At 36.4% G+C, this 24,730-nt stretch overlaps 4 protein-coding genes across 5 annotated transcripts; 2 read left to right on the top strand and 2 right to left on the bottom strand.

Annotated features, from left to right (window-relative positions):
- Positions 1–83: 83 nt before the first annotated feature.
- Positions 84–6,563, bottom strand: LOC109086942 (TRAF3-interacting JNK-activating modulator). 2 transcript variants are annotated; one of them, XM_042729773.1, is made up of 15 exons: positions 6,383–6,563; positions 5,733–5,810; positions 5,029–5,500; positions 4,752–4,860; positions 4,420–4,489; positions 4,289–4,316; positions 4,154–4,183; positions 3,964–4,059; positions 3,096–3,167; positions 2,771–2,911; positions 2,462–2,599; positions 2,130–2,265; positions 1,827–1,966; positions 864–983; positions 84–628 (listed from the first exon to the last, which is right to left on the bottom strand). In XM_042729773.1, exons 3-15 carry the CDS (start codon positions 5,398–5,400, stop codon positions 428–430), a joined length of 1,653 nt encoding a protein of 550 aa, XP_042585707.1. In that variant the 5' UTR covers positions 5,401–5,500; positions 5,733–5,810; positions 6,383–6,563; the 3' UTR covers positions 84–427. The 2 variants fall into 2 exon arrangements, with proteins under 2 accessions (XP_042585707.1, XP_042585708.1); XM_042729774.1 differs by lacking the exon at positions 5,733–5,810.
- Positions 6,564–7,173: 610 nt separating this feature from the next.
- On the top strand, positions 7,174–10,596 carry atp5pb (ATP synthase peripheral stalk-membrane subunit b). The gene is made up of 7 exons (XM_019101304.2): positions 7,174–7,320; positions 8,069–8,105; positions 8,224–8,369; positions 8,733–8,896; positions 9,031–9,156; positions 9,311–9,490; positions 10,384–10,596. The coding sequence occupies exons 1-7, from the start codon at positions 7,293–7,295 to the stop codon at positions 10,459–10,461; spliced, it is 759 nt and encodes a 252-aa protein (XP_018956849.1). The 5' UTR covers positions 7,174–7,292; the 3' UTR covers positions 10,462–10,596.
- Positions 10,597–10,721: 125 nt separating this feature from the next.
- eps8l3b (EPS8-like 3b) lies at positions 10,722–20,115 on the top strand. Its single transcript, XM_042729767.1, has 20 exons — positions 10,722–11,192; positions 12,097–12,156; positions 13,369–13,436; positions 13,507–13,571; positions 13,881–14,039; positions 14,158–14,307; positions 14,493–14,581; positions 14,721–14,845; positions 15,758–15,873; positions 15,978–16,098; positions 16,224–16,294; positions 16,541–16,615; positions 17,181–17,326; positions 17,412–17,583; positions 17,725–17,756; positions 17,948–18,041; positions 18,485–18,589; positions 18,880–18,968; positions 19,265–19,397; positions 19,573–20,115. Exons 2-20 carry the CDS (start codon positions 12,119–12,121, stop codon positions 19,612–19,614), a joined length of 1,890 nt encoding a protein of 629 aa, XP_042585701.1. The 5' UTR covers positions 10,722–11,192; positions 12,097–12,118; the 3' UTR covers positions 19,615–20,115.
- A 322-nt stretch (positions 20,116–20,437) lies between these two features.
- Positions 20,438–23,311, bottom strand: LOC109094460 (glutathione S-transferase Mu 3-like). The gene is made up of 7 exons (XM_042729769.1): positions 23,156–23,311; positions 22,998–23,062; positions 22,846–22,927; positions 22,471–22,568; positions 21,261–21,356; positions 21,056–21,166; positions 20,438–20,956 (listed from the first exon to the last, which is right to left on the bottom strand). Exons 2-7 carry the CDS (start codon positions 23,010–23,012, stop codon positions 20,861–20,863), a joined length of 498 nt encoding a protein of 165 aa, XP_042585703.1. The 5' UTR covers positions 23,013–23,062; positions 23,156–23,311; the 3' UTR covers positions 20,438–20,860.
- Positions 23,312–24,730: the final 1,419 nt, after the last annotated feature.

Below are 24,730 nucleotides of genomic sequence, written 5' to 3'. Positions count from 1 at the left end.
AAATCGTTCAGTAAAAAAAGAGATGCAGATCAAAATAGAAATAGGCCTATTACATGTTTAATACTAAGGTCAAAATGCAAGTCTTGTTGTACACAGTGAATTTATTTCAGGCTTAATCTAAAACAATTCTTTAACAGTACCGTTTTGAATTCCAATAATCAGTTATAAACTGTACAATACAGACACAGATACAGACACAAGAAATTCATCCTAACATCTTTGTTTTGTAAAATGATACTAGTATTTACACAGGCAGTTTGGTCTGTTTTCGATACTAATACAAAGAACCATGAAAATTCTTAGAAAAATAATAAAGGCTTTATATGTGGCTAACTTTAAAAAAACATTTATGTACAAAAATCAATGACAAATGTAAAATAAAAAATAAATATAAACCAAAAACTCTTGGTTTTGCTATTTGCTCTTATCACACAGGTCTAAAGCAGGCTCCATGCTGTGCTGAAGCTGTCTGGATGAGGTAGTCCTCCATACGCTCCTCCAGGACAGAGTAAAACTGGCGGAGCTGCTCTCTGGCAGGTGGATGATACAACCACAGAGCTGCCACCACCACCACCATCAGGAGCAGTAAGAAGAGAAACAGACAGAGCCAGGACCCACAACTTCGTCTCTGTTCAGGGAGATGAGGGTGGAAAATAGTTTATGGCGTTAATGGAAACCAAAGGAAAGTGGGGAGAATCTTGATCTTAACCAACTTCATTTTTAAAACGGCTCACTGCAGCTGCCAGAATATGTGGCATTCAAAAATATATTCATCTGAGAAACTAAAAATTCAAAGTTGTAAGAAAACCAGGCTGAAACTAGACTTCTAGTCATGCATGGATGCTATGTTGGTAGAGTCTCACCCTGCTGTTGTTTTGGCGTGTCGTCAGTGTGTTCAGTTCTTCTCTGCATTGGGTCAGTCGGGACTGATAGCTGTAACACTCTTGCTCCAGGGCCTCAAGATCCGCCTGCAGCTCCATGCACTGCCACAGCAACCGGGCCATCAAGACAACACTATGTTAAACTATGTCTTATTTTAATGTATACATACTTTTTACAAAAATTGTTTTGATGGTTTAATTTTTTATTTTATTGCCCCCTAAAACAGTCCAAGTATGATCTGAATTTCACTGCTACTCTACAGCTTCTAAAATGTTCACACATTTATATACATATATAAATGTAATAATTTATTAGTAATTTATTTTGTTTAAGGCAAGACACCAAAGGTGAATAGGTAAAAGAAGAGGTGAGAAAGAAAGAAGTAATAGATATCACCATACGTCCCTGTGTTCATTAAATAAGTCATTACAGTACATTAAGGTACTGTTTTGTATTACAAGATTTCTTAATGTTTAAATGCAAATGAGGCATGACTATAATACATACATACACAGAATCATATCATCACAACTGAAATCTGAACACTGGATAAATCTAGCCTCATAATGTTTTCATTTTGTTGATATATTACAGTTATGTTTTTAATATATATATAATATATATATTAATACAATATAATACTCCATAGAAATAATTTTTAATTAATATTTCTAGGAATTAAATACAAAAATCAGGCAAAGGGTATATGAATAAACCCTCTATATTCAATAAAAACAAAACCATTAAGTTTGCTTAATGTAAACTTAAAGCAAAAGTGCCAATAAAGATATGTACTGAAATACTGAATATTGAAAGATGAAAATAGTTAAAAGGTAATCAAATAATACTTATATGTGTATTTCATGTTATGGAAGCAAAATCCCAAAATTGACCAATGGTTTTGCCTGTAGTGTCTTGCCTTATTTTGAATTTCAGATTCAGACCTTTTTTTCTTTCATTCTGAGTCTATGTTCAGTCTCTCTCAGTTGTCTCGCTGTGCTGTTATCTGTCCGCAGGAGCTGCTCCAGTCCTGAAGCGTCTTCATGTATTTCTGTGCTATTGTTCCACCACTCATGGTTGTGTCCTGTGAGTGTGTATAATAAAGAGAGACAGATAAATAAAGATATCGAACTGCAAGAAATATGAGAGTTGAAAGAAATACAGCTTGTTAACTCCTTAACAGTATAGTACTGTATATTCCATAAATTCTAAACATCTGAATGAATGTGAAGTCAGTTTTCCCTCACCTGTGAGTTCCTGTAGATGTTCTCTCAGGTTGAGGTTCTCGTCCTCCAGCTCTGAGATGAAGGAATGAAGCTCTGCTCTCTCCTGCTGCAGAGATTCAGTATGTTTCCTCAGCATCTCCTCCTGTTCCACAGAACGCTGCACAAACACATTCTCAGTTACACAACATATATAAATGACATGCTTTTTTCCCCCATACATTTCAGTGTAGTTATAATGGGGTCTACAGAAAGCAGGGTCCTGTGGTTTGTCATCTTTTGCAAAAATCTGTGATGTGTCACTCATGTCCTTTGATACTATCATGATGGTTTCTATTACAGTGGCTTTGGTGTACCTCCAAGTGACCCTGCAGCTGTAGCATCTGATCAGTGCACTCATCCTGCCTCTTCTTCAGCTGACTCGAACCCTCTTTCAGCTCCTCACACAGCCTCTGCCAATGCTCAGACTCTGCCTGTGCTGTCTGCAGCGCCCCCTGGTGGAAGGGAAGAGTGGGAATGAAAATTGGATTCTTGGAACACAGCTAGGCGTTCTAAAAGAAAAACCCAGTGCGTGTTGCAGTGATAAATATGGAGGTAATGTTGGTGATTTGTATTACATTTTATGATTGTTATTATGACTTTGACCATGGCATTTGTTTACTTACCTGGAGGTACTCCATCTTACTCTGAGCATCCGCCTTCTCATTCTCCGCCCTGTGAATAGCCTTCATAGCCTTCTGTTCATATTCCTCCCTCTGTTTTTCCATCTTTAACACCACTTTTTTCACTCCATCCTGAGGAACCTTCTGAAAATGACAAATTACAGCATTTATCTTTCTATGTCAAAAAGTTTCTCAATTCTTTGACCTGTACTTATCAAGGGCCAAGTTAAACCAATATGCTATTTTACAAAATAAAAGCAGAAAAAATAAACAACAAACCACAGCTTGGTTTGGTGTTGCTGCAGAGATGCAGCATTGCAAGTCTTACCTTGATGCAAACCTGCAGCTGGGCCTCCAAAGCTTTAATCTTACTCTTTAGCAAGTCCTCATCACAGCGTGTCTGTGGGAGGAAAAGGAAACGTACGTGTGTGTCAGTGAGAGAGATAGAGAGAACCACTGAAGCAAGAGTTTTCAGTTTCTGTACATGCATTACATCCTGTCTTATAACTGCCACCTTAGCATTTTGTAAAAAGCAAACAACCTTTATTATTTATAATTCTAGATTGATTGCTATAGTATATTGCCTCTTGGGAAAAATTAAGAATGAGCTCAAAATGGAAAAATAAAAAAGTCTGAATGATGGGCAAGTTTGAAGCATTGTAAAAGCGCAAACAAACCCCTCTCTGACGCCTACACTGCTCTCCATTTTGTATGTGTGAGCTAGAAAAAGAACCTTTCTGTTTTTTTTTTGTTTGTTTTTTTCTGAACGAGCCATATAGAGCTGGATGTTGGCGACCACAAGACCATCCCCCAACCTCTCTCTGTATTACTGCTGTGACCAAACCAGGAAATTCGGCAACTGAAGAAGCCAGTATTATGCAGAGTGACAGCATAGCTAATGTATCAGTAATGACCATGAATTTCAGAATGCCTTTGAATATAGTTTGTCTCATTTTGATTTAATAACCACAGCTTGAGCTGTATGAACTCCACAAAACCCAATAATCATGTTTTTCAGCAGATTTATGAATCATCCAAAGATCATCTTGTGCTTCAATGGAAGCAAGAACAACTGACAGTCTGTATAAAGGATTTCACATGGTCAGTGTTTTTGATTAGATTTCATAATGTATAGGTGCTTGTGTGGCTCTAAATGATGGTGCAGGGCTTCAGCAGGAAGTAGTTTACTAATGTACCTTCCACAGGAGCTCTGTAGAGTGCAGTAATGTGGCGGCGCTCTTCTGGAGGTTGGACAGCTTCTTCTTAAGAGCCTCTTCTCTGTGTAAGGCCTCCTGCATAAAGATGTAATTTCAGATCAGTAACATATTTTAAAATCAGTCAGGAAGAGCTGGTGTTTTTAAATATAAATATAATGGGTTGTCATACTTCTAAATAGTCAGCCAACTGGTGTACATCCTAAAAACAAAAGGAATGTGAATATAAAGTATTATTATTTTTAATAAATGAAACAACATTACCATATTTAGCTATTTGTTTTTAAACAAGCATCAGATTTCTTACTGCTTCTTTGACGGTAACAAATCCAGACCTGATGGAAGAAAGTTCATAATCCTGCATTAATATTTATAAAACAGGTGGATTATGATTACATTTTTCATTTTAAAATATACAGTAAATGTAATGTGCCTCACTCAGTCTGAATGCTGGTGGTTTGCAATGTCTTCTGGGTGTTGGAGAGCTGAGTGATGTCTTTAAGCAGAACTGTGTGAATTATAAACACAAAATAACATTTTTAATATTATAACATTTTGTCAAGTATCATTTTGTCACATCCTAACACTTTGAAAAATTTATTATTTTTATTTCCAACATCACGCAGTGCATAACACTAGTATGTTTTGAAATTTTAATCTCACTATTACTTATTACAGTAAGTAGAACTTAAGTATTCATGTCTCTGATTAATTTAAAGTGATGTTAGACATGACTTGGTTGGAGGTTATTCATCAGAAAACCCACTAACCTCGTTCCTTTTTCATTTTCCCATGAAGCCGAATAGAATTGAGGACTGGTACGTCCCATCCATCTGATTTCAGGTCATGTTCATCATTCATTGGAGATGTGGAGACTGTCTTTGGGATTTGGACATTTGATTTCAATGTTATTATAGAGGATGTCATTAAAGTCTTGAATTTATGGAGAATGTTTTTGGGTTTTGTAAATTAATTTAAATATTTAAGAAATATAAAACTGGTGATAAATCAGTCTCAGGCCAAAGACCTGGTTAATAATCTCTCTACCTGCTTTGTAAAGTTAATGCCATCTCTCTGGAGCTTTACATTTTGACTTGTTATCAAGGGCCGTCTGATTGACGTTAAGGTTTGCGTCATATGGTCTGATGCATGAAGGGTTTCCCTTGAGTATCTGTGCCTTGGCACTGCAGATAACAGTGCATATGTGCCATGGTCCACTGGTCTTCTTTTGAAGAACTCAAACTGTCTTTTGCGATGCAGTTCATTTTTAATCCACCTTGTGTCCAGATCTCTCGTGGGACTGCGACATGATGTCGTGTTATTCCGATGGCTGATTTCTCTGTGCTTCACTGCACGCTGCTCCACTTTATACTCGTAATTTGCAGCCGGTGACCTTCTTTTGTCGTGAGCACCCTCCATTCTGTCCAACTCTGAATGAGTTGAAAACTTTGTGGGATATTTCAGGGCACTGGAATGTCACCTCACAATGTAAATATATGGTTCTTGAAGTGGCAATTTCCTGTAATTGAAAAACAACATACTGTATATCCATCCTTTAGTGGTACTATATCATTAGATCTCAAAAATAGACCATCCAAAAGGAGGATAATCAACAACAATTGCTGTAATAAAACAAGCAAAAACTAAAAAAGCAAGTTATGATGTTGTGTGTTCTCATTATTTTTGGAGCTAGAATAAATTCATGTTTATAGTGGTTACATATAAGATAATAAATGCTTATTTAAACATACTGTAAGATGACGTGTGTCCAGTCATTCACTTCTGTTGTCATATTGTTTCAAAACAGGCATGAACTGAGCTACATGCAGCTGAAAAAAAAGGTTGAACCGTCAATGATTCTTTAGAATGCAAACGGTGTTCATATATATGCATATATCTGCTTAATAATGACTGAGAAATGTCTCTGAGACACAGCATGCAATGCTCCCATATATAGATCTGCAACGATTTTAGCCACTACGATGACTGAAAATCTACATTACCAATTATTTTAAAAAGCAATAAATACAATTTTTATATATCTTAGGCTTCAGAAATCCACTAAATAACTACTGCACACTAAGTTTTCACCTTAATACTGAATAGACGCCTTATGCACTACAATCTGTTATATTTACTCTACACATTATTTCTGTTTCTCACCATCATGGAACGCAGTGTGAAGAAAAGAGTCTACTTTAAATACATCTACTTAAAATGTCAACAAGTTGGAACCAAATATCAGGTTGCAACTGAATAACAAGCCTGCATTCAAACAGTTAAACCAACATCGTGTATGTTGTGCAAATGCAAGATAAACTACAAGATAAATTCCAAATGCAAGATAAACTACAACAAGTTTTAGCATATTTTTCTCTTTACATCCTTTTAATTAAAGTACCTGTTCTGAGATGAGTCCCTGGAGTCAAAATAATTGTAAAAGCCGAGTCTGAACACTTTGAAGCCTACAAGGCACTTGAAAACTAGTTCATTCAACAAAGGGCGGTCTACTTTGTTTGCCTTGCTTGCTTAACAGGAAGTAAGATGAACCTCACAACTTGTATGAGTTCCTCTATCTCAGCAGCCATGCATATTGAAACTGGTGCCACACACGGATGGGCCCTAAGATTAGGACCGAAGAGGTGGTTATATTGGCTGTATAAATGTAGCAAAAGTGGATGGGGAGGGACTAGAGAGAAAGAGAAAGACAACATAGAATCGATATTCAGTGCTATATCAAAGCAATGCAAGCAAAAAAAATTCTAAGTGGACTCATGTTGATGTTCCTATATGAAAACAAAAATTTGAGCTGAAGAAAGAAATAAAGTAAACACTTAACTGAAGTTTAAATGGGTGTAGAAACAGACTATACAACAAGTAAAGTTTAAAATACCAGATTGTTAGATTGTAAATCCAACTATGTTCAGTGTATAGAGCCTACTATACATTTTTAAATTGGGCAAATTCCCATTGAATCTAAAAAAAAATCAACATGAACAGTGCTGATGTATTTAAAGACGTATTTAAATATTTATTGATGATAATTATCATCATCAATATGTTCAAACAGGCTATTTATGTTAACAACAACTTACAAGTGTCAACGTTTCTTTTATTGTTTTTATGGTGAACTTGCGCCACATGCTGGCTCCCTCTCAGAGTGCAGAGTTTCCCGGATGTGACAGATCGCTGGGTTTTGGAACATCTCGCGATATCTGAGGCGAGAGTTCCTCATCCTTGGTCTAGAAGGGCACGGAGAGCCCGGTACAGAAACGATTCGGCCAGGGATCCTGACATTGACCGGTAAAAACATGTTGTCGAGACTGGTGCTCGTTTCAGGTGGGTGATTTATCAAATGAACGGTACTCTAATCCTTCGCGTTGATTGTGTGGATTAAATAGACGGTTTTATGAGGGAATGTGAAGTTGAAGGGTAAAATTAGGCCGCACGGTGTGAATGGCCACACATGAACCTGCAGAGAAACGTGTTTATCTGTTCTAGTGAATGTATGTTTTAATTCTAATGATGTTTAAAATGCATTGAAGTGCAGCTTTTATGCTCAAACAGTGATAGCTGTATGAAAACGATCGTGGTGTTGTTGTGCTTTCAGTATGTCCTTGTATTGAGTTGTTTAGCTGTTAGCCGAGAGCTAATGCCACATTCAGACTCTACCACTTATCATATTATCTGCGTAATAATTTACATTTTATTTAATGTTTATTTAGGGGTGTAAATGATTACATTTTATCTCAGATTTTTGCTTAACCTGGTAAGATTCACAGCTTTTAACTTCTGTTATGTATGCAAGGACGTTTATTTTATTATATCTGCACTATGAATCAAAATCATCATAAATCAGAAAACGAAATGTGGAACTTTATTTGCAGTCTGTTAATATTTTTAAGCTAATGACATGTAGACAACAGGTTTTAGAAATGACATATGCAAAAAAAATTCATTCATTTTTTTCTTAAACAAATCATTGATTCTTTAGATTTAATAAATCTTAATTACAAGCGGTAATGTCAGTTGACACTGAGATTATTTTCAGTCCTTTTCTAACTACTCTGTGTTCTGTTTCTTGTAGGTCATACCCTGAAAAACAGCGGGTCCTTTGGCGCTTGGTATGTAAAAGCTTTCATTTTTGTGGTCAGTGCTGTGTATGTCAGTCTGGGGTTGAAGAGAACTGGAAAACAGATGACATCCACAGACTTCTAACCCTGTGCTGCTTTTACTCCTCAGCCTGGTTCAGGCCTCTCGTTCCTTTCACCAGTCCTCCCAGAGTCTTGCACCAGTTCCCCCTCTGCCCGAGAAGGGAGGAAAGGTCCGACATGGCATCTTCCCAGAGGAGCTTTTCACACTGCTGTATCCCAAAACCGGTGTGACAGGTGGGATTGTCATCTTTATTGCCTCCTTTCTTAGCATTTCTCTGTTATCCAGATTCCTGTTTGTCTTTTTAAAAGTTCACTCTAAGTATAAATTATCAAAGAATCTTTATGCAGAAGTTTACCAGAATCATTCATAATCTATCATGCTTCAAAATGAGCATTCACTTGTTTTGCTAACTGTATATCACAATTCCGTTGTATTAAGATGCAGTCCTACCTTATGTGATGAGTAGATTGATAATAACGTTGTTATTCATTAATAATCTCTTCATCCAAAAGATCTGTGTAAAGATTATTTTCTGTTAACAGCGAGCGAGAGCCAGTACATCGATACACAGGTGTTGTGTTCTCTTCTGTTTGCAGGGCCTTATATGCTGGGCACCGGTCTGCTCCTGTACATGCTGTCTAAGGAAATCTACGTAATCAATCACGAGACCTTTGCTGCTGCATCAATCGGTGCAGTCGTCATTTACGGCATCAAGAAGTTTGGGCCCAGTGTAGCTGCCTTCGCCGATAAACTCAATGAGGTGCAGAAAGTGTTTAGTGTTCAACAGAAGTGAAATTGTGTAGATAAAGACTGAAATTTTATCGAGGCTGAAATATGATCTGCTGATAAAGGGTTCTGTTTGACTAATATTTTGTTCTCTGTCTTCCTCTGCAGGATAAAGTAGCAAAGGCTCAGGAAGTGAAGGATCAGGCCATGGCTAGCCTAGCTCAAGGCATTGAGGATGAGAAGAAGGAGCAGTGGAGAGTGGAAGGAAGACACATGCTCTTTGATGCCAAGAGGGTGAGGAGGACAAAAGACTGTGATGTTTTTAATCTCTGCCTTCATTTACCATCCATAAATGATGACATCCACTAAATTTGGAATTATTAACAATTAACATTTAGAGTGGCACTAGGTCTAGGTTTGTGATGCTCCTCCTCCCATCTTCCATCAGAACAATGTGGCTATGCTGCTGGAGACCAATTACAGGGAGCGACTGCACATGGTGACCAATGAGGTGAAGAAGAGGCTGGACTACCAGGTGCAGCTTCAGAACCTGCACCGCCGCATGGAGCAGGAGCACCTGGTGAACTGGGTCGAGCAGAGCGTCATCAAGAGCATCACCCCACAGCAGGTACAGGGAATATGGTCACTACATTGATGCTTCATTGTATTTATATTATACGAAGGAAGCATTTGTTTAGAACTAAAGGCCTTTTTTTCCTTGGGGAAGAAGTGTTGAATAAAAGTGAGCTTACTTAATATTAGCAAGTATGGTAATTACAGACCTATTATCGGAAAGTTTCTAATTATTTCTTTTTCAGGTAGTGTAAGTGGTACTTTTCTGTGGTTTCTTACTTTTTTTCCAGAATCGTTTCTAGTCAACTACAAATATGTCCAAATATAAATGCTACTTTAGTCCAGAAACTGTATACAAGTAATTTTTGAGCTTGGCCTCTAGATGGAGAATTTGTACTCACAGTCTCTCAGCAGTTATAGTAACAGTGTAATTGCTACATTATGTGGACAGGAGATTTTGAAGGAAAAGTCACTTTATTTGAAGGTGTCCTTAATACAGTGTAATTGTACATTTAAGTACTGAGTAATGTTAATTAACTACATGTATTTAGTATATATGGTTAGGATTAGGGTTTGGCTTAGGGTTACTTGCATGTAATGAATAATTTATTGTTATTATAATAGTAAGTACATGTAAAATGTAACAAGGACATCTTAAAATAAAGTTACCCTCTATTTTAAGGTGGCTTAGTACTCAACATTACGCTGTAACAGTGAGTAACATGCTACAGGGTTTGGTTTAGGGTTAGTTGATTGTAATTATGCATTCTTTGCTGTTATCACTGTAGTAAGTACATGTAACATGCTAAACAATGGCACTGTAAAACAGACCAACTTTACGTATTTATGCACTTGTACTAACTACAGAATAATTGTTCTGATACTGTTATTACATTTTTTTTTTTAATGCTTATTTCTACAATCTCACATTTTGTTTGTGTCTTTCAGGAAAAGGAAAGCATTGCCAAGTGCATTGCAGATCTGAAGGTCCTGGCCAAGAACACTCAGGCTCGGGCTACAGTATAGGTCTCTGTCAATGTGCACACTAAAGCCTCTTGTTTTCATTCTAAATGAACCCTTTCCTTGCGAACATGCCAGTCTGGCAGTGTCGTCAGAAGTGTACATACCCGTATTAAATAAAAGATTTGGTTATTCACTAAACTCTTTTCTGTCCTTTTTGTGTGATGATTTGAAGAACTCTTGTTCTTTGTCTTGTTGTTCTGACATTAATAGTTTAAATGTTTTGTTGAGGTATGAGGCGACATTAGTAAGATGATTTAAACTTCACAGAGTAAGCCATATCTTTCACAATGCATCTGCAAACAAATGATTCATCTTACTATGGTCCAAATACTTAATTTAAAATGCTTGAAACATATTCTCATCTTACTTTTTAAAATATACCACTTGGCTTAATGTTTTGTTATGGTAATACAGCAACATACATTTAGTGTGACGCAAGTGTACAAATTCATTCAGGGGTCACTGTGCACCACTTTGCTGTACACGTCACAATGGCTGTCTATTAATGACAAAACCTTTGTACTCAAGGATGTAAATGTAAAACCTACCTGCTGCTACCTGATTTACTATTATTCAGGAACTCGACTTTGACCTCAGCTTTTCCAAGCAGGAAGTCCAGAATATCTGCTCTCAAGCAGTTCACGAAGAAGACGGACTTGAGGATATGTCTTAATTCTGGTGTAATCTGAACCTAGATTTGGAGATTCGCAGTTAAATTTAGGATTTTCGTTAAGGTAACGTACAATCATTTGTTTAATGACAAGGTTGATTTCATCTGTACTTATTTTATAACCGAAACTCCTGTAGAGGTACTTATATATGGTGTTTTACACACAGATTGATAGGGCAGTGATTCAGTTGAATAATGTAGGATACAAAACATGGTTACATCACAATTATTCTAATTTGTTTTTTCTTTCAGAGAAGTGGTATTATTATTGTTTTTTCTTATTCCTTTTTCTGGTTTGCTCTGCTGCGTATCACTTTTGCACTTCTGTTTCCTTCTCGCCAAGCCAAACATGTCAAGTTGTTATAGAGAAAGTTCCAGCTCTGTGTTGTCAGCAGTTTTTTCGTCAAGCACTTCATGACTGGACAGTTCTCGCTTGTTTTTGAGAACAAATATATATATATATATATATATATATATATTCTTGACCATAAGTTTCTTCATTCTTGTATTGTATTTGGCTTATGAGCTAGTGATTCTGTCATGATTTACTGAACTCATTTTAAAAATCTTACATCGATTTAAATATAGAAATTTTACTACTCAAATTTAAAAAGAAATGTCAAGTTATGATATTAATAAATCAGACAGTATTCACTAACTGACTGATTGAAATTATAATTACATATTTTTCTTAAAAATATCAACATTTGAACATAAAAAGCATTTGTTCTGATATTTTGGTTTTAGGCAGCTTAATTGGTTTAAAGGGTGTGATATTGCAAGTATGTACTTACTTCACAAACTTGATGACTACACTTTCACCTCCTTTTGAAAAGTTAAGTGGTGTCAAACTGCAAGTGATGAACAGACACTTCTTCATAACTAATGTTTCTGCCTGCCATTGCTTCTCAAATGTTTGTCTGCCATTTTTCTGAATGGTTTTATGACTGATAACATTATTATTACAGGTGTTAAATATTGCAGTCAAGAATGTATGGGGGTAACCCTGTCCCAGTTTTCCAGTCAAGGTACATATCTTTTACTCAACTTCCCGTCCATCAACAGTATCTTTCAGTGTGTGCAAGTGGAATTTGTACCTGTGGTGTGTCATGTCCTGCCTTCTCTCATGTCGGTTGTCAAAACAAGTGTCAAGCAGGTCGTTGTTACACAACGTTGTGAGGCAGGGTTATTCATCTTTAGATTTTTTTTGTTACATTTTTTTGTTGCATTTTATTTCCGATTGTTTTTGTTTAGTATCAGGTTTATTTTAAGAGCTATTTAGTGGCATTTTCATTTTTAAATCAGGCAGTTTTATAAAAGCTCCATATAGACTCTATATAGTGTATAATAGACACAAATTTGGGATCAGTTAGATTTTTAAAATGTCTTTTTAAAGAAGTTAATTATGCTTATCAAGGCTGTACCTGTTAGATCAAAAATACAGGGGAAAAATATTTTGTGAAATATTATTGCAATTTAAAATAATAGTTTTCTTTTTTAATATACTTTATAATATAATTTATTCATGTGAAGCAAAGCTGCATTTTCAGCATCATTACTTCAGTTTCAGTGATCCTTCAGAAATCATTCTAATGTGTAATAGATTATACTGTATCACAACATTTCTATTTGGAGTAAACACTGTTCTTTTTAACATTCTATTCATCAAAGAATCAAAAACCTATCACAGGTTCCAAAAAATATTGTTCAGAAAAATATTTTAGAAGCTGATAATTTTATAAGGTGTTATTATTTTAGTTGTGTTGTTTTTTGTTGTGTATAAGAGATTTCATTAAAAGACTTGATGAACATAAGAGATTTCATTAAAACATAAAAAATCTGACTGATTGATCCCAAACATTTGAATGTCATTTTTGAACATTTTTTATTTTATTGTTGTTAGTTTAGTAAATCATGTAAATACAGTATATATTTACCCTTTCTAAGTAATGGCAGTCTATTTCTAATACTGTTTTGTTGATATCTGGTGTGGATGAAGTTGACTTTGTTGTCAATCAAAAAAAAAAAAAAAAAAAGAAGTAACCTCCCAAAACTTTTGCAACAAAACTGGACAGCCAGATTTCTCCAGAATCATCATCTGGTGTAATATTTCTTTTCACTGACATTACAGAAATAGCCAACTAGTTTATCAAAAATGGATGTCCATGTACTTTTTGGCCATATCCTGCGTATTGTAACAGCATTGAGCTGACTGTGAGTTTTTTGTGACTATATTATAGAGGCTTCTCACCTGAGCCGCCGTCCCAGGGGCCTGGCATGTCTCGTCCTAGTGCCAAATCCATCTACAGTAAGTACAAATCCCATTTAAACAACATACACTAAAATAATACTATATATTTAAGTTGACTTCTATGCAGTGCAAAGGAAGGAGTATGCAGAATCAATCAGCAGACAACAAGACAACTTTCAGTACAGAGTAGAGGTAAGATTAAATCCATTTCATGTGTTAACTACACTTAACTAATCATTTTAAAATGTTCATTTGTGCTGACTGCATATTACTGATGCATAATCTTAATCTGTTAGAGCAAAGCCAACACCCACTTCACTAATGTGTGTTATAGAAAATAACAGACAACCAGTGCTTATCTAACATGTACTGTAGAGATTTCCACACAAACTGAACTGTAAAATTTGATGATGTAGCAAGGCTAAATTTAACAATAGCGTCTGTGTGAATCATATGTGATCATAAAACAACATTAAATCTAATTCTCCTTCCGTTCCCTAGCACCTGTTCACCTGTGTGTTAGATGGCAGAGAGGTGAGCAGCATTGATGACTGTGTGAACAGGTTGAAGAATATGGACAGTAAAGGGAAAGTGTGGGGTCAGGACATGATCATGCAGGTCCAGGCCAACCAGCTAAAGCTGTGTGACATAGAGACCAAGGTCAATAATCTGATTCACTAATCTGAACAAATACTTTTTTTTTTTAAATGGTTACATTATACAACACTTAGTTCCAGTACTAAACTTTCAACTCTTCCTCTGTTTCCTGGATTTGCAGGAGGTTTTGGAGTCTGTGCACTTGAGTAGCGTCAGAGCGACAAGAGCTGTTCTCGACAGTTGTGTGTATGACTCCCTTCTCATTATCTCAGTTCAGGATCCTAGCCAGAGAGCTCCACAGGCCTTCCTGTTCCAGTGTGAGGAGATTGGGGTGAGAAACAACACTCTGATGTATTGTCAAAATGTTAGGTTCATCTAAGGGTAGATAGTGGTGCATCTGCCCGGTATAAATCTGTCTCAGTATCTTATGGATTGATGTGGGAGTTTCCATTCCACTCCCTCTGTCAGTGCTCTGATTTTTTCTATAAAGGTATGTGTGATGTTTTAAATCGCTAGGCTCAGGAGGTGGCAAATGATCTGGAAAAGGTAATACAGCAAGGAGGGGATGCCACACCACCGCTTAAAGAACCACAGATGGACATCAGGTCAGCTGCTGAATTTTTTCCTTTAAATGTGCTAAAATGTAATGTTTTAAATAGACATGATTATTTGGGATAATGATCTAAATAACAAAGCTCTCAGTTTTTAGCAGTGCTGTACAGTGAGATATTTTCTTTTACTCAGGAGCCATCTGGAAAGCATCATTGGTCAGGGTCATCCAGGAAGCATGAAGAGACCGGCTGTCGTGCAGCCAAACTCTCCTCCCCCAGAATTCCCGCCTCCACAGTACAACCACTATGAAGACTATGGTGATCACTTGAAGAGTTCATTTCACTCAGAAAAATACACTTTACATTTTTTAGGCAGGCCTTTATGTGATTGTTTGTATTGGGTCTGTTATCCTGTAACAGTGATTTTGATTGTTTTTGTTGTAAGGTGTCTATGAGTGTCATGGAAGGTGCCTATAAATAAAATGAAATAATAATAATAATAATAAATACCCTAAAATTTCCTGAAATTAACACTCTGGGTGTTCTCAGTCATTTTAGACTGAAAAAAAATGTACATTTTTAAATTTGGATTTTTTTTTTTACCCGAACAGAATGGTAAAAAACTTAATGACTTTTGTTGCGCTTGCTATTTGAACACACAAAAAATTGTGGACATGATTAGAAATTGCTAAATGAAAAAAAATAGTCACACTTGTGATCTTCACAGTCAAAAATATTTTGTCAATTTAATTGTTTTTTTTTTTGGTAAAAGTGTCAGCCAAGTATGCTGACCCATACTCAGAATTCGTGCTCTACATTTAACACATCCAAAGTGCACACACACAGAGCAGTGAACACACACACACTGTGAACACACACACCCAGAGCAGTGGGCAGCCATTTTATGCTGCGGCGCCCAGGGAGCAGTTGGGGGTTCGATGCCCTGCTCAAGGGCACCTAAGTCATGGTATTGAAGGTGGAGAGAGAACTGTACATGCACTCCCCCCACCCACAATTCCTGCCGGCCCGAGACTCGAACTCACAACCCTTCGATTGGGAGTCCGACTCTCTAACCATTAGGCCACGACTTGCCATATTAAATGGGAAATACAAAAATACAGATACATAATTGTTGGGGGGTACAGTCAACAAATCAGCCACAGTGAAGTAATATTTCATAATGTCTAAATATTTATCCAAAATTCAAAACCTTTTATAATCTTTTCCTAGATGACAGACGTCTTTCACCCACTATGCCATTTCCCAGAGATGAAGCGCCCTTCAGGCAAGTGCAGTCTGAGCAGGAGCAGGCTCCACCTGCATTCAATGATGTGGAGAGAGATTCGGTTGGTTGTTTTTATCGACAGTTTTATCACACCATGCTATTAATCCATCTAATTCAGAAATCAATTTATTGACACATCCCCCATCCATTTTCTTTTCTCTACAGGAGATTTTTAACCATGTAGCAGCCGACATTGAGACATTTGTATATAAAGTAGGCTCAGCTTTGCCAAAAGAAGATGGAAGCAAGAAAAAGAAAAAGAAAAATGCTCCAAAAAAACAATTGGGTGAACAATTAACACCTAGTGCTTTTTTTATAATTTAATTTAATTTAATTTCATATAAGGATTTTAAAAAATCTACATGATGTCAACATGAAAAGATTTATTATTATTATTTTTGCTTTTTATAGTTGCAAGTATTCCCCCTGTGGAGGAGTACATATCCTGTCTGCAGAAAATAAAGTATGGCTTCAACCTTTTGGTAAGTTATATACATTTAATTTCTGTAATATTTCCTAAGAGTATTAGAACTACTTCAATATACACTTTCAAATAAAATTATTACTACTACTTTAGTTTTGGCATATCTCTAAAGTACAATTGAATTAAGTGTATTTTTTTCAGTGGTCTCATAAAATTACTTTTCAATAAAAATGTTTAATATGAGACATACTGTTTTTTATTTGTTGCATATGTCAGTTTTTATACTCTTCTCTGCTTGTGACAGGGGAAACTGGATGGTCACCTAAAAAATCCTCCTGCTTCCGATTTTGTTCACAGTCTCTTTTCTTCCCTTGGTTTTGTAAGTATATGTTTGTTCAGTCTGTTTGCATTGCAGTCACATTTCATGCATTTTTTTTCATTATGCAATGAAAATGGATGAGCATACTTTCAGTAGGTTTCAGAGTCAGTAGGACCCACCTGACCTGTTACCTATTTACGAAAGTATACCAATGTTTTAGAAAGCACAAGTTGTATAAGAATGTTGTATTGGCATCTATGGTTCCGTACAGAACCTTTTACATCCATGGAACTTTTCCATTACACAGAAGGTTCTTTATAGTGGACAGGTTCTTTAGATTTTCACAGTGTTCTTCACACTTAGAAAAATTGGTTCTTTTAAGAACTGTTCACTGAAATGTTGTTTGGGGAGCCACATCTTCTATGGTATCGCAACGGAAGGTTCCAAAAGTTTCCTCTTTTCAAACTTTTATTTTCAAGAGTGTACTTTCTGTCCAGAGAAAAGGCTTTACTTTGATGATTTAGCAACTTGCTGCCCACTGAAATCTTACAACATATCACAAAATTAAAGGTCAGGATATCAGCCCTCATCACACTCAGTTTCTGACTGTTTCTTCATGCTTCAGATGGTGAGTCAGTATCCTCCCAACATCGCTCCCACGGTGCTGAGTCCACTGCTCACAGAAAAAGCCCTGTACCTCCTGGGAAGGTCTGTCACACCAAATGAGGACGTACTGTGGAGCAGTCTGGGTGATGCGTGGAGCATCCCAAGGTCTTCTATTCTACAAAAAAACTTACTCACAGATTAGCAAACAAAGGGGAAAAGCTTATGATTTTTCTGTATTCTTTTTAATCAGATCTAAATGGCCAAACGGGGATCAGATCCCTCCATATTATCCTGAATTTTATGATGGTTGGCAGCCTCTTCCTCCTGGCCCTTCCCTGTCCCCTCCCGCCAGCAGGCAGCTGTCACGGAGCAACAGCGAGCGCGTCCCACCCGGGAACGCCATGCAGAGGCCACCTGAACAGGTAAAATCGCTCAGAGGGCAAACTTCAACTGATATAAGCATGAGAATGTCATAAAATACGTCAAGTGTTTGACATATACATTCTAGCCTAAGGCATAATAAAGTGAAATGAGTAAAAATTGCTGTTTACACTCTCTTCCAGGACAACATACCCTGGAATGCCCCACCCATGCGGTGAGACAAATCATGTGAACTCCCTTTAAAATAGCCAGATCATACAAAGGCAGTTGTGACAGCAATATAAAACATTGGTTAATTTCACTTTATAAGTATGTAGCCTTAAATGGACAGATGAGTTTACTAAAGAATTTAAGAGGTAAATTTCAAATCAAGTCTAGTAACATTTTTGTCTTATTTTATACCAGGTCAGCTGAGCCGCCAATCTATATGAGGGTGATCTATGACTTTATGGCAAGAAACAGTCAGGAACTGAGTGTGATGAAGAATGACATGGTGCAGGTAATCACCTGACCTTTAACATACTGATATTTAAAAACACGCCCCACACAAAGGAAATTGTGCAACTTCAGGGTGGATAAAGTGACTGAATCAATACGTTTTTTTTTTGGCAACACTTCACAGTTTAAGTCCCACTAGTTAATGTTAGTTAAAAGAGTAAGCAATACATTTGTTAAAGCATTTATTAATTTTTTTACAATACAACTGTTCATTATTAGTTCATGTGTAACAAGTACAACTTTTGATTTTAATCATTTTAGTAAATGTTGAAATTTACATGAACTAACAAAGAAAAAGCATTTATTAATCTTAATCTATTACTAAATTAAACTAACTAAAATTGTAACTAATATGTTAACAAATATGCTACCTTTTTTCAGTGAGCAGAAAATGCATACAAATAGTTTGTTCTTGTTTATAGACTTCTATGCTTATGTTAACAGGTAACCGACAAGTCTGGGCAATGGTGGAAAGTGAAAAACAGTCGTAACGAGGAGGGTTATGTGCCTCAGAATGTTCTAGAGTCTGATGATGGACAAAGGCCAGCAGTAAGTCATGACAAATGCACATTTTCTTTTTTTTCTACAAATTTATTCTTACTCTACATTTTTATTTTAAAACAATCATTTCAAAAATGTTTTAAGGACATACTAAACAATGGCTTAATTAATATTTTTTAACATCAGCTCTATAAAGACATAAAAAATGGTTGGTCAATGTATGTCACCCAATTTTTCAGAACTGTTTGGTCAGGACATGTATTGCTGTATATTTAACTAATTGATTTTTTGCTAAACATAATTCATTGTTTTATGAATGTTGACCCCTATGTTTGCAGCAAAATATGAGAGGACCTCCATCTCTAGATATGAGATCTAGTCCAGAGGAAGTCAAAGCCTGGTTACAGTACAAAGGCTTTTCTAAAATGTAAGAAACCATTTCTATCATCTTTTAATTTTATTCTTTAAAATAGTCAAAAATCCCAAAAATGTTTGCACCTAAAAAATTATAATTTATATTACATTATGCAGATCTTTTTTGTATTTTTGACTGTGGATGTATTGGTCTTTACACTTAATTGGCAGGAAGAGCACAATGAGTGCAATGATTCTAGATGACACCAAAATGTAGTTCTGACACTTTACAACGGAAATAGCTTAACATGCTCCAAGAAGTCATTTTTCAACCTGTTGTCACCCTTGATTCATCATGTATTTGTGTAGGACAGTCCAGAGTCTTGGGGTGTTTAATGGAGCAATGTTGCTGGGAATGAAACGGGACGATATCAGAGCAATATGTCCAGAGGAAGGAGGTCGAATATTCTTCCAACTGCAGAGCGTCAGATCGACTGTTGCAGTAAGTCACGCAGCTGTATTTGTTCAAAGTAAACTCCCACCTTGTACAAATTCTGTTATTTATGGAGCACTTTTCATTGTGTTGAAGTGATCTCACAGTGTGGTTTTAAACCTGACGGTTTTTTAATGACTGAGGCAGTGCTCACAAATGTCATCCGTCTCCATTTCCTTTGCAGCTTGCCAGTGAGGCTGAATACAGCCAGTATGGTGGCCGCTGATAATCTGAGGACATCGGTGCATTTTGATAGCAAGAATCTGAACGTGTCTGGACCTGAATGAACAAGAGCTATTCAGTAAACTCCTCAGCATTTCCATCAACAAGCCAAGGCTAATGCCTACAGACTTGTTTAGTTATATTACCCTTCACACATGCAAATGATGAATACATTTAATGCATTCATTTTATTTATTTGATACAGATTGTTCCATTAAATTGATTTCCACTGATGTCACTGTGGTGGTGGGCACTTGTCTAATTATACTGCATGTTATTTAGCTGTTATATGTTAAATGAAATTATTACACGGCTCTGTGGAATACTTGATTCTGATTGGTCAGGCGCGACATTCCGAGGTATGTTATCTCTGGATAACAACCTGTAAAAGCTAATAACATAGGCTCATCCTGGTAACAGCAGTCGGCACTGTACTCTTGCTTGAACTATTTTTTTCTTGGTGGAAGCTTTGCATTTGTTTAGCTAATAAAATATTAAAACTTGATTCAAAATAGTGTACAATTGTTTATGTTATCCTGCTGTCTTCACGGAAGCTTTGCATTCAAAAATTTCAACTCAAATCAATATTTTGCATCTAATTATTTACTTATGTGGCAAGTAGCCGTGTAATAAGTGGGATAATGTACATCCAGCCGGTTGTTCTCGCAGAATAAACCCGACAGGGTGATCAGAACCCCGACACGAAGCGGAGAACAACTGGCTGTATGTACATTATCCCTTACATGAATTACGTCTGTAACACTCTGATCCTGACACTGTTTGCTAATTGTGCACTGTATATTAATAAATGGTCAATAGTCAACACATTAGTAGCCATAGTTTATTGGTCTTAAAGTAAGCTTTTGATTTTGGGGTTAAATATATTTTGTTACATCTAATTTCCAGTTTATATTTTGTTACATCTAATTTCCAGTTTAAGTCAACAATCCAGTGGTGGGTTTGTGTTTTACCTCACAACAGTAATATAGTTAATTTATTCAGAAAGCCTTTGGTTTAAAAACCTGTTTTACATTTGCATTGTCATTCATGACCATTTCTAATCAATAAGGGCTAAATGCACTGAACTCAACAATGTTCATGCTTTTTTACAATTCAAACATAGAAAATCTGAACAGTGAAATATCTAATATACTGTATCATTAGGATGTAAATTTAGCTAATACTTATTTTTTTTTATTGAGAAGGTTAAAATGTTGCACCAAAAAAAGTAAGACAAAATCTTGTCATTTTCACTCCTTCCTGTTTCCCCATTTGGCCATCTTGTTGTTCACAGGTGTTTTTATGAACTTGCCCGACTTCATGTACTCTCCAATCTTCTCAAGGCTCTGACAGGGAACGCAATTCATATCAGAATCACAATGTGTAACATTACAATTTATGTAAGAATATCAAATTATAGTCTGTTTGACAAACTCAATCCAAACCTCAAAGTGATCCAGGAAAGATCTCAGGTTTCTGTAGTCATCCAGGCACTCCGGTTGAAACATGCGATGCAAATCCAAAAGCTCGTACATGATGAAGTCCACAAATGTGATCTACAGGATGAACCAAAACTGGGATGAGCTTGTCAAACAAATGATCTCTTTCCTATCACAAAATGGACAAATTAAAGTGCTTCCAAATATTTACCTTGTGCCCAGCAAACCACTTCCTGTCACCAAGGAAGTCAGAGAACTGCTTTAGAGCTCCTGGCAATTTCTCATTGTAACATGGTTTGTTTTTGTCCTATGAAGTATTGCAAATCACTCGTTATCAATTTACAAAAAAAAAAAAAAAAAAAAAAAAAAAAAAAAGAGTTTAGATTTTCTTCAAATTATCAATCAGCACTTAAAGGGTTAATTCACCCAAAAATGAAAATTAATCCATAAATTACTCACCCTCAAGTCATCCTAGGTGTATAAGACTTTCTTATTTCAGATGAATCCAGTCGGAGTTATATTAAAAATTGTCTTTGCTCTTTCAAGCTGTTTAATGGCACTCAGGGTGTTGCAGTGCTTCAGTCCAAAGGAAGTTAAATAAAAAGAGCCCATCCTTAATAAAAAAGGGTCTCACATGGCTCCAGGGGGTGAACAAAGTCCTCCTGTAGTGAATCAATGCATTTTTGTAAGAAAAATATTCATATTCAAAACGTAATAATCACTTCAATTTAGCTTGCGATCACTGTTGTACACGGAAGCAGTTCTGGGGGAATGACGTATGAGGTCAGCTTTGTGACGAACGCGGTAACGCAGGGGAGAGATCAAAACATAACAGTCACTAATTAGAAGTACAAAACGAGTATTTGTAAAGAAGAATGTTGGAGGATTTCGATTTAAGCCAAGAGGAGACTGGTTTTCCTTTGCTAAAGTAAGGAAACTTTGCTTCCTTTGTTCCCGTCAACAAACGTTGGTTTTCACGAGTCTCATCGGCAAATGCGCAACACTGACCTCCATACGTCATCAGCCCAGAGCTCCTTCCATGTACAACTGTTGGCGCAAGCTACATTAAAGTGATTATTAAGTTTTGAATATGGATATTTTTTCTTACAAAAACTCATCGATTCGCTACAGAAGACCTTTGTTTACCACCTGGAGCTGTGTGAGACACTTTTTTTTTAATGGATGGGCGCTTTTTATTTAACTTCTTTTGGACTGATGCACTGCAACACCCACTGAGTGCTATTAAACAGCTTGAAATATCACAGACAATTTTTAATACAACTCTAACTGGATTCGTCTGAAAGAAGAAAGTCATATACACCTAGGATGACTTGAGAGTGAGTAATTTATGGGCTAATTTTCATTTTTTGGTGAACTAACCCCTTTAAAACAGTCTACTTAAGTTGCTCATGGACACTCACAAAGTCTCCATAACAGAGCTGGGCAAAACCATTGCGGAAATCCATCGCCTGGTTTTCCAAGATGTCAACTCTCATCTGCTCTTCTTCAGTTTCCCCACCTAGAAACATTACAAAGAGTTTAACATTGGTTATTTTCAGTAATGCTTTAGTGAAGAACCCTACGGTTGTGGGTTTGAGTCTCAGGCTGGCAATACCACAACTGAGGGGCCCTTAAACAAGGCACCGAACCCCCAACTGCTCCGGGTGTGTGTTCATGGTGTGTGTGTGCACTTTGTATGGGTTAAATGCAGAACACGAATTCTGAGTATGGGTCACCATACTTGGCTGTATGTCACGTCACTGTCACTTAAAAAAAAAAAATTATCAGGTACTCACAGAGGTTATGTTTGCGGGCGATATATCTCAATATGGCATTGCTTTGGACCACTTTTGTGCCTCCATCCTCTAGGTAGGGCAACTGGTGAAGGATGATGGTGGTTAGTTATTGCATTACTGAACAATACTATGTGGTTAACTATGTAACTTACATTAGGAAAGTCCATCCCAAGTTTCTCTTTCTCATTAAACCAACAGCTTTTGTCATAGTTGGGAGCTGCAAAGCAAGAATATAGAATCAACTCAGTGTGCTTTTATATGGACAATCTGACTGTGTCTGCTACTGTATGTTATAATAATCATCACTTACCCTCCCCACAAGAATAGAACTTCTCCTCATACTTGGTACCAGTGTATTCCAACAGCAGACGGATTGGTTGAGCAAGCTTTAATTAGAGGAAAATTTGGAAATATAGCAAACTTCAGCTGCTGTGAAATGTGTTTTTCTCACTCTTGGAATAATTAACTGATTTTCAAGATATTACACTGTATATTAAAAAACTAAAGTTAATATCCTTATTTGCACATGTAAGAGATGGGCAACACTAATAAACTGGAATATCTAAAGAGAGAGAGAAAAAAAAGGACGAGGCTTGATTTTTATGGAGGAGAGTGAAAGAAATGGACGATGGTTGATTTTTTTTGTTTTTTTTTTTTTAATGTAGTATTTATGTTAATGGCTGCAATATTCCATGAGAAACAGTCTATTCCAATTTCATGGTGACTTTAGATCTTCAGAAATATACTGTCAATTCAAATACCCAGATGATGCTCTTATTTAACAGAGAAAACACAGTGGAAAGTGGAATGTTGGACATTTAATTCGCTTACAACTCCCTGCTGCTTTTTCTAGAAACCATGTTGTTTTCATAATGTTGTTGGATGATTAAGAAAAAAAGTTTAACTTTTCATTAATATGTTGATTCTGGGTAAATTCTTTATACATAAAATTGTGTAATTAATATAAGATTATAATATGCTGGTGTAAAGTGTATCATGTTTCTCTGTATTAAAAGTTAATTTCTTTGTAGCTATTTTCCATCATTAATTTGTATGAAGAGAAACTTTTGCCCACGGCTTTAAAATCGCGCGAAAAGTGAAAAACTCTTATTAAAAAAAGAATGCCGCAGGCATCTTAATTTGCAGTGGATGCTGGGGTGTAACCACATCCGAAGCGACTTCAGGTAAGCTTGGAATTTACATATAGCGAATAATCAGTGGGCATGGCGAGACAAGACAAAGCATGTTGAATTTATCCACAAAACCTTTAAAGACTCCTTACTAGTTCTGAAGCCCATGTTTAAAGTAAAGGCATCGGTACCAAACTTTGCTAACTAGTTCGTTTTAACGAGTATCGACTTACCGTCCACTTAAAATGTAACTTTGTAACTTTAATATATATGTGTATTTTTGATTTGTGTATTTTTTTATTTTTGAACATGAAAAATAATGATGGGTTTTCTAATCTTCTGTGATGCAAGTTTTTTGCAAATTTTGCAGAGATTAAATACAAATTGTCTAACCACCCTTACGCAAATTTTGTAAAAATAAATAAATAAATAAATATTTCTTTTTCCTAGTATGTGTATGTATGAGTATTTCATTTTCATTTTGACACTTGCAACGAACACCTCTGTGCAGGAGCAGAATGGAAGGAGTGTGGATGAAGGCACGAGCACGCCAGAGTGCAATGTGAACGACGGGAGGGGCAAAACGTCACTTTGGGGCGCGTCCAAACCTCACGCAAATTCTGTCACCCCCTCATGTTGTTCAAAGCTCGTACGAATTTCTTTCTTCTGCGGAACATTTTTGTGCGGCGTCAAACAATTACTTTGCAGTATACAATATTTTATTCTTCTTTTTCAGCAAACACATGAATTTTAAA

This window comes from Cyprinus carpio, chromosome B8 (assembly GCF_018340385.1).
Source record: "Cyprinus carpio isolate SPL01 chromosome B8, ASM1834038v1, whole genome shotgun sequence".
NCBI classification, from domain to species: Eukaryota; Metazoa; Chordata; class Actinopteri; order Cypriniformes; family Cyprinidae; genus Cyprinus; species Cyprinus carpio.
Note: the sequence above shows the minus strand (reverse complement) of the source record. Positions and strands in the feature narration are given on the sequence as shown.

What these genes read in the sequence shown, in the direction of transcription:
- LOC109086942 (XM_042729773.1), bottom strand. Translation starts at nt 5,400, where the DNA reads ATGGAGGGTGCTCACGACAAAAGAAGGTCACCGGCTGCAAATTACGAG. An exon ending in AGTTGGCTGACTATTTAGAA is followed by an intron (nt 4,060 to 4,153) that starts GTATGACAACCC and finishes ATCTTTATGCAG; the next exon opens with GAGGCCTTACACAGAGAAGA. An exon ending in TCAGAATGAAAGAAAAAAAG is followed by an intron (nt 984 to 1,826) that starts GTCTGAATCTGA and finishes TTGCTGTGGCAG; the next exon opens with TGCATGGAGCTGCAGGCGGA.
- atp5pb (XM_019101304.2), top strand. Translation starts at nt 7,293, where the DNA reads ATGTTGTCGAGACTGGTGCTCGTTTCAG. An exon ending in GAGACTGGTGCTCGTTTCAG is followed by an intron (nt 7,321 to 8,068) that starts GTGGGTGATTTA and finishes TGTTTCTTGTAG; the next exon opens with GTCATACCCTGAAAAACAGC. An exon ending in TCCCAAAACCGGTGTGACAG is followed by an intron (nt 8,370 to 8,732) that starts GTGGGATTGTCA and finishes TTCTGTTTGCAG; the next exon opens with GGCCTTATATGCTGGGCACC.
- eps8l3b (XM_042729767.1), top strand. Translation starts at nt 12,119, where the DNA reads ATGTATGGGGGTAACCCTGTCCCAGTTTTCCAGTCAAG. An exon ending in GTCCCAGTTTTCCAGTCAAG is followed by an intron (nt 12,157 to 13,368) that starts GTACATATCTTT and finishes ACTATATTATAG; the next exon opens with AGGCTTCTCACCTGAGCCGC. An exon ending in TCTTTTCTTCCCTTGGTTTT is followed by an intron (nt 16,616 to 17,180) that starts GTAAGTATATGT and finishes TTCATGCTTCAG; the next exon opens with ATGGTGAGTCAGTATCCTCC.
- LOC109094460 (XM_042729769.1), bottom strand. An exon ending in CGCCCGCAAACATAACCTCT is followed by an intron (nt 22,569 to 22,845) that starts GTGAGTACCTGA and finishes TAATGTTTCTAG; the next exon opens with GTGGGGAAACTGAAGAAGAG. An exon ending in AGCTCTGTTATGGAGACTTT is followed by an intron (nt 21,357 to 22,470) that starts GTGAGTGTCCAT and finishes AATACTTCATAG; the next exon opens with GACAAAAACAAACCATGTTA.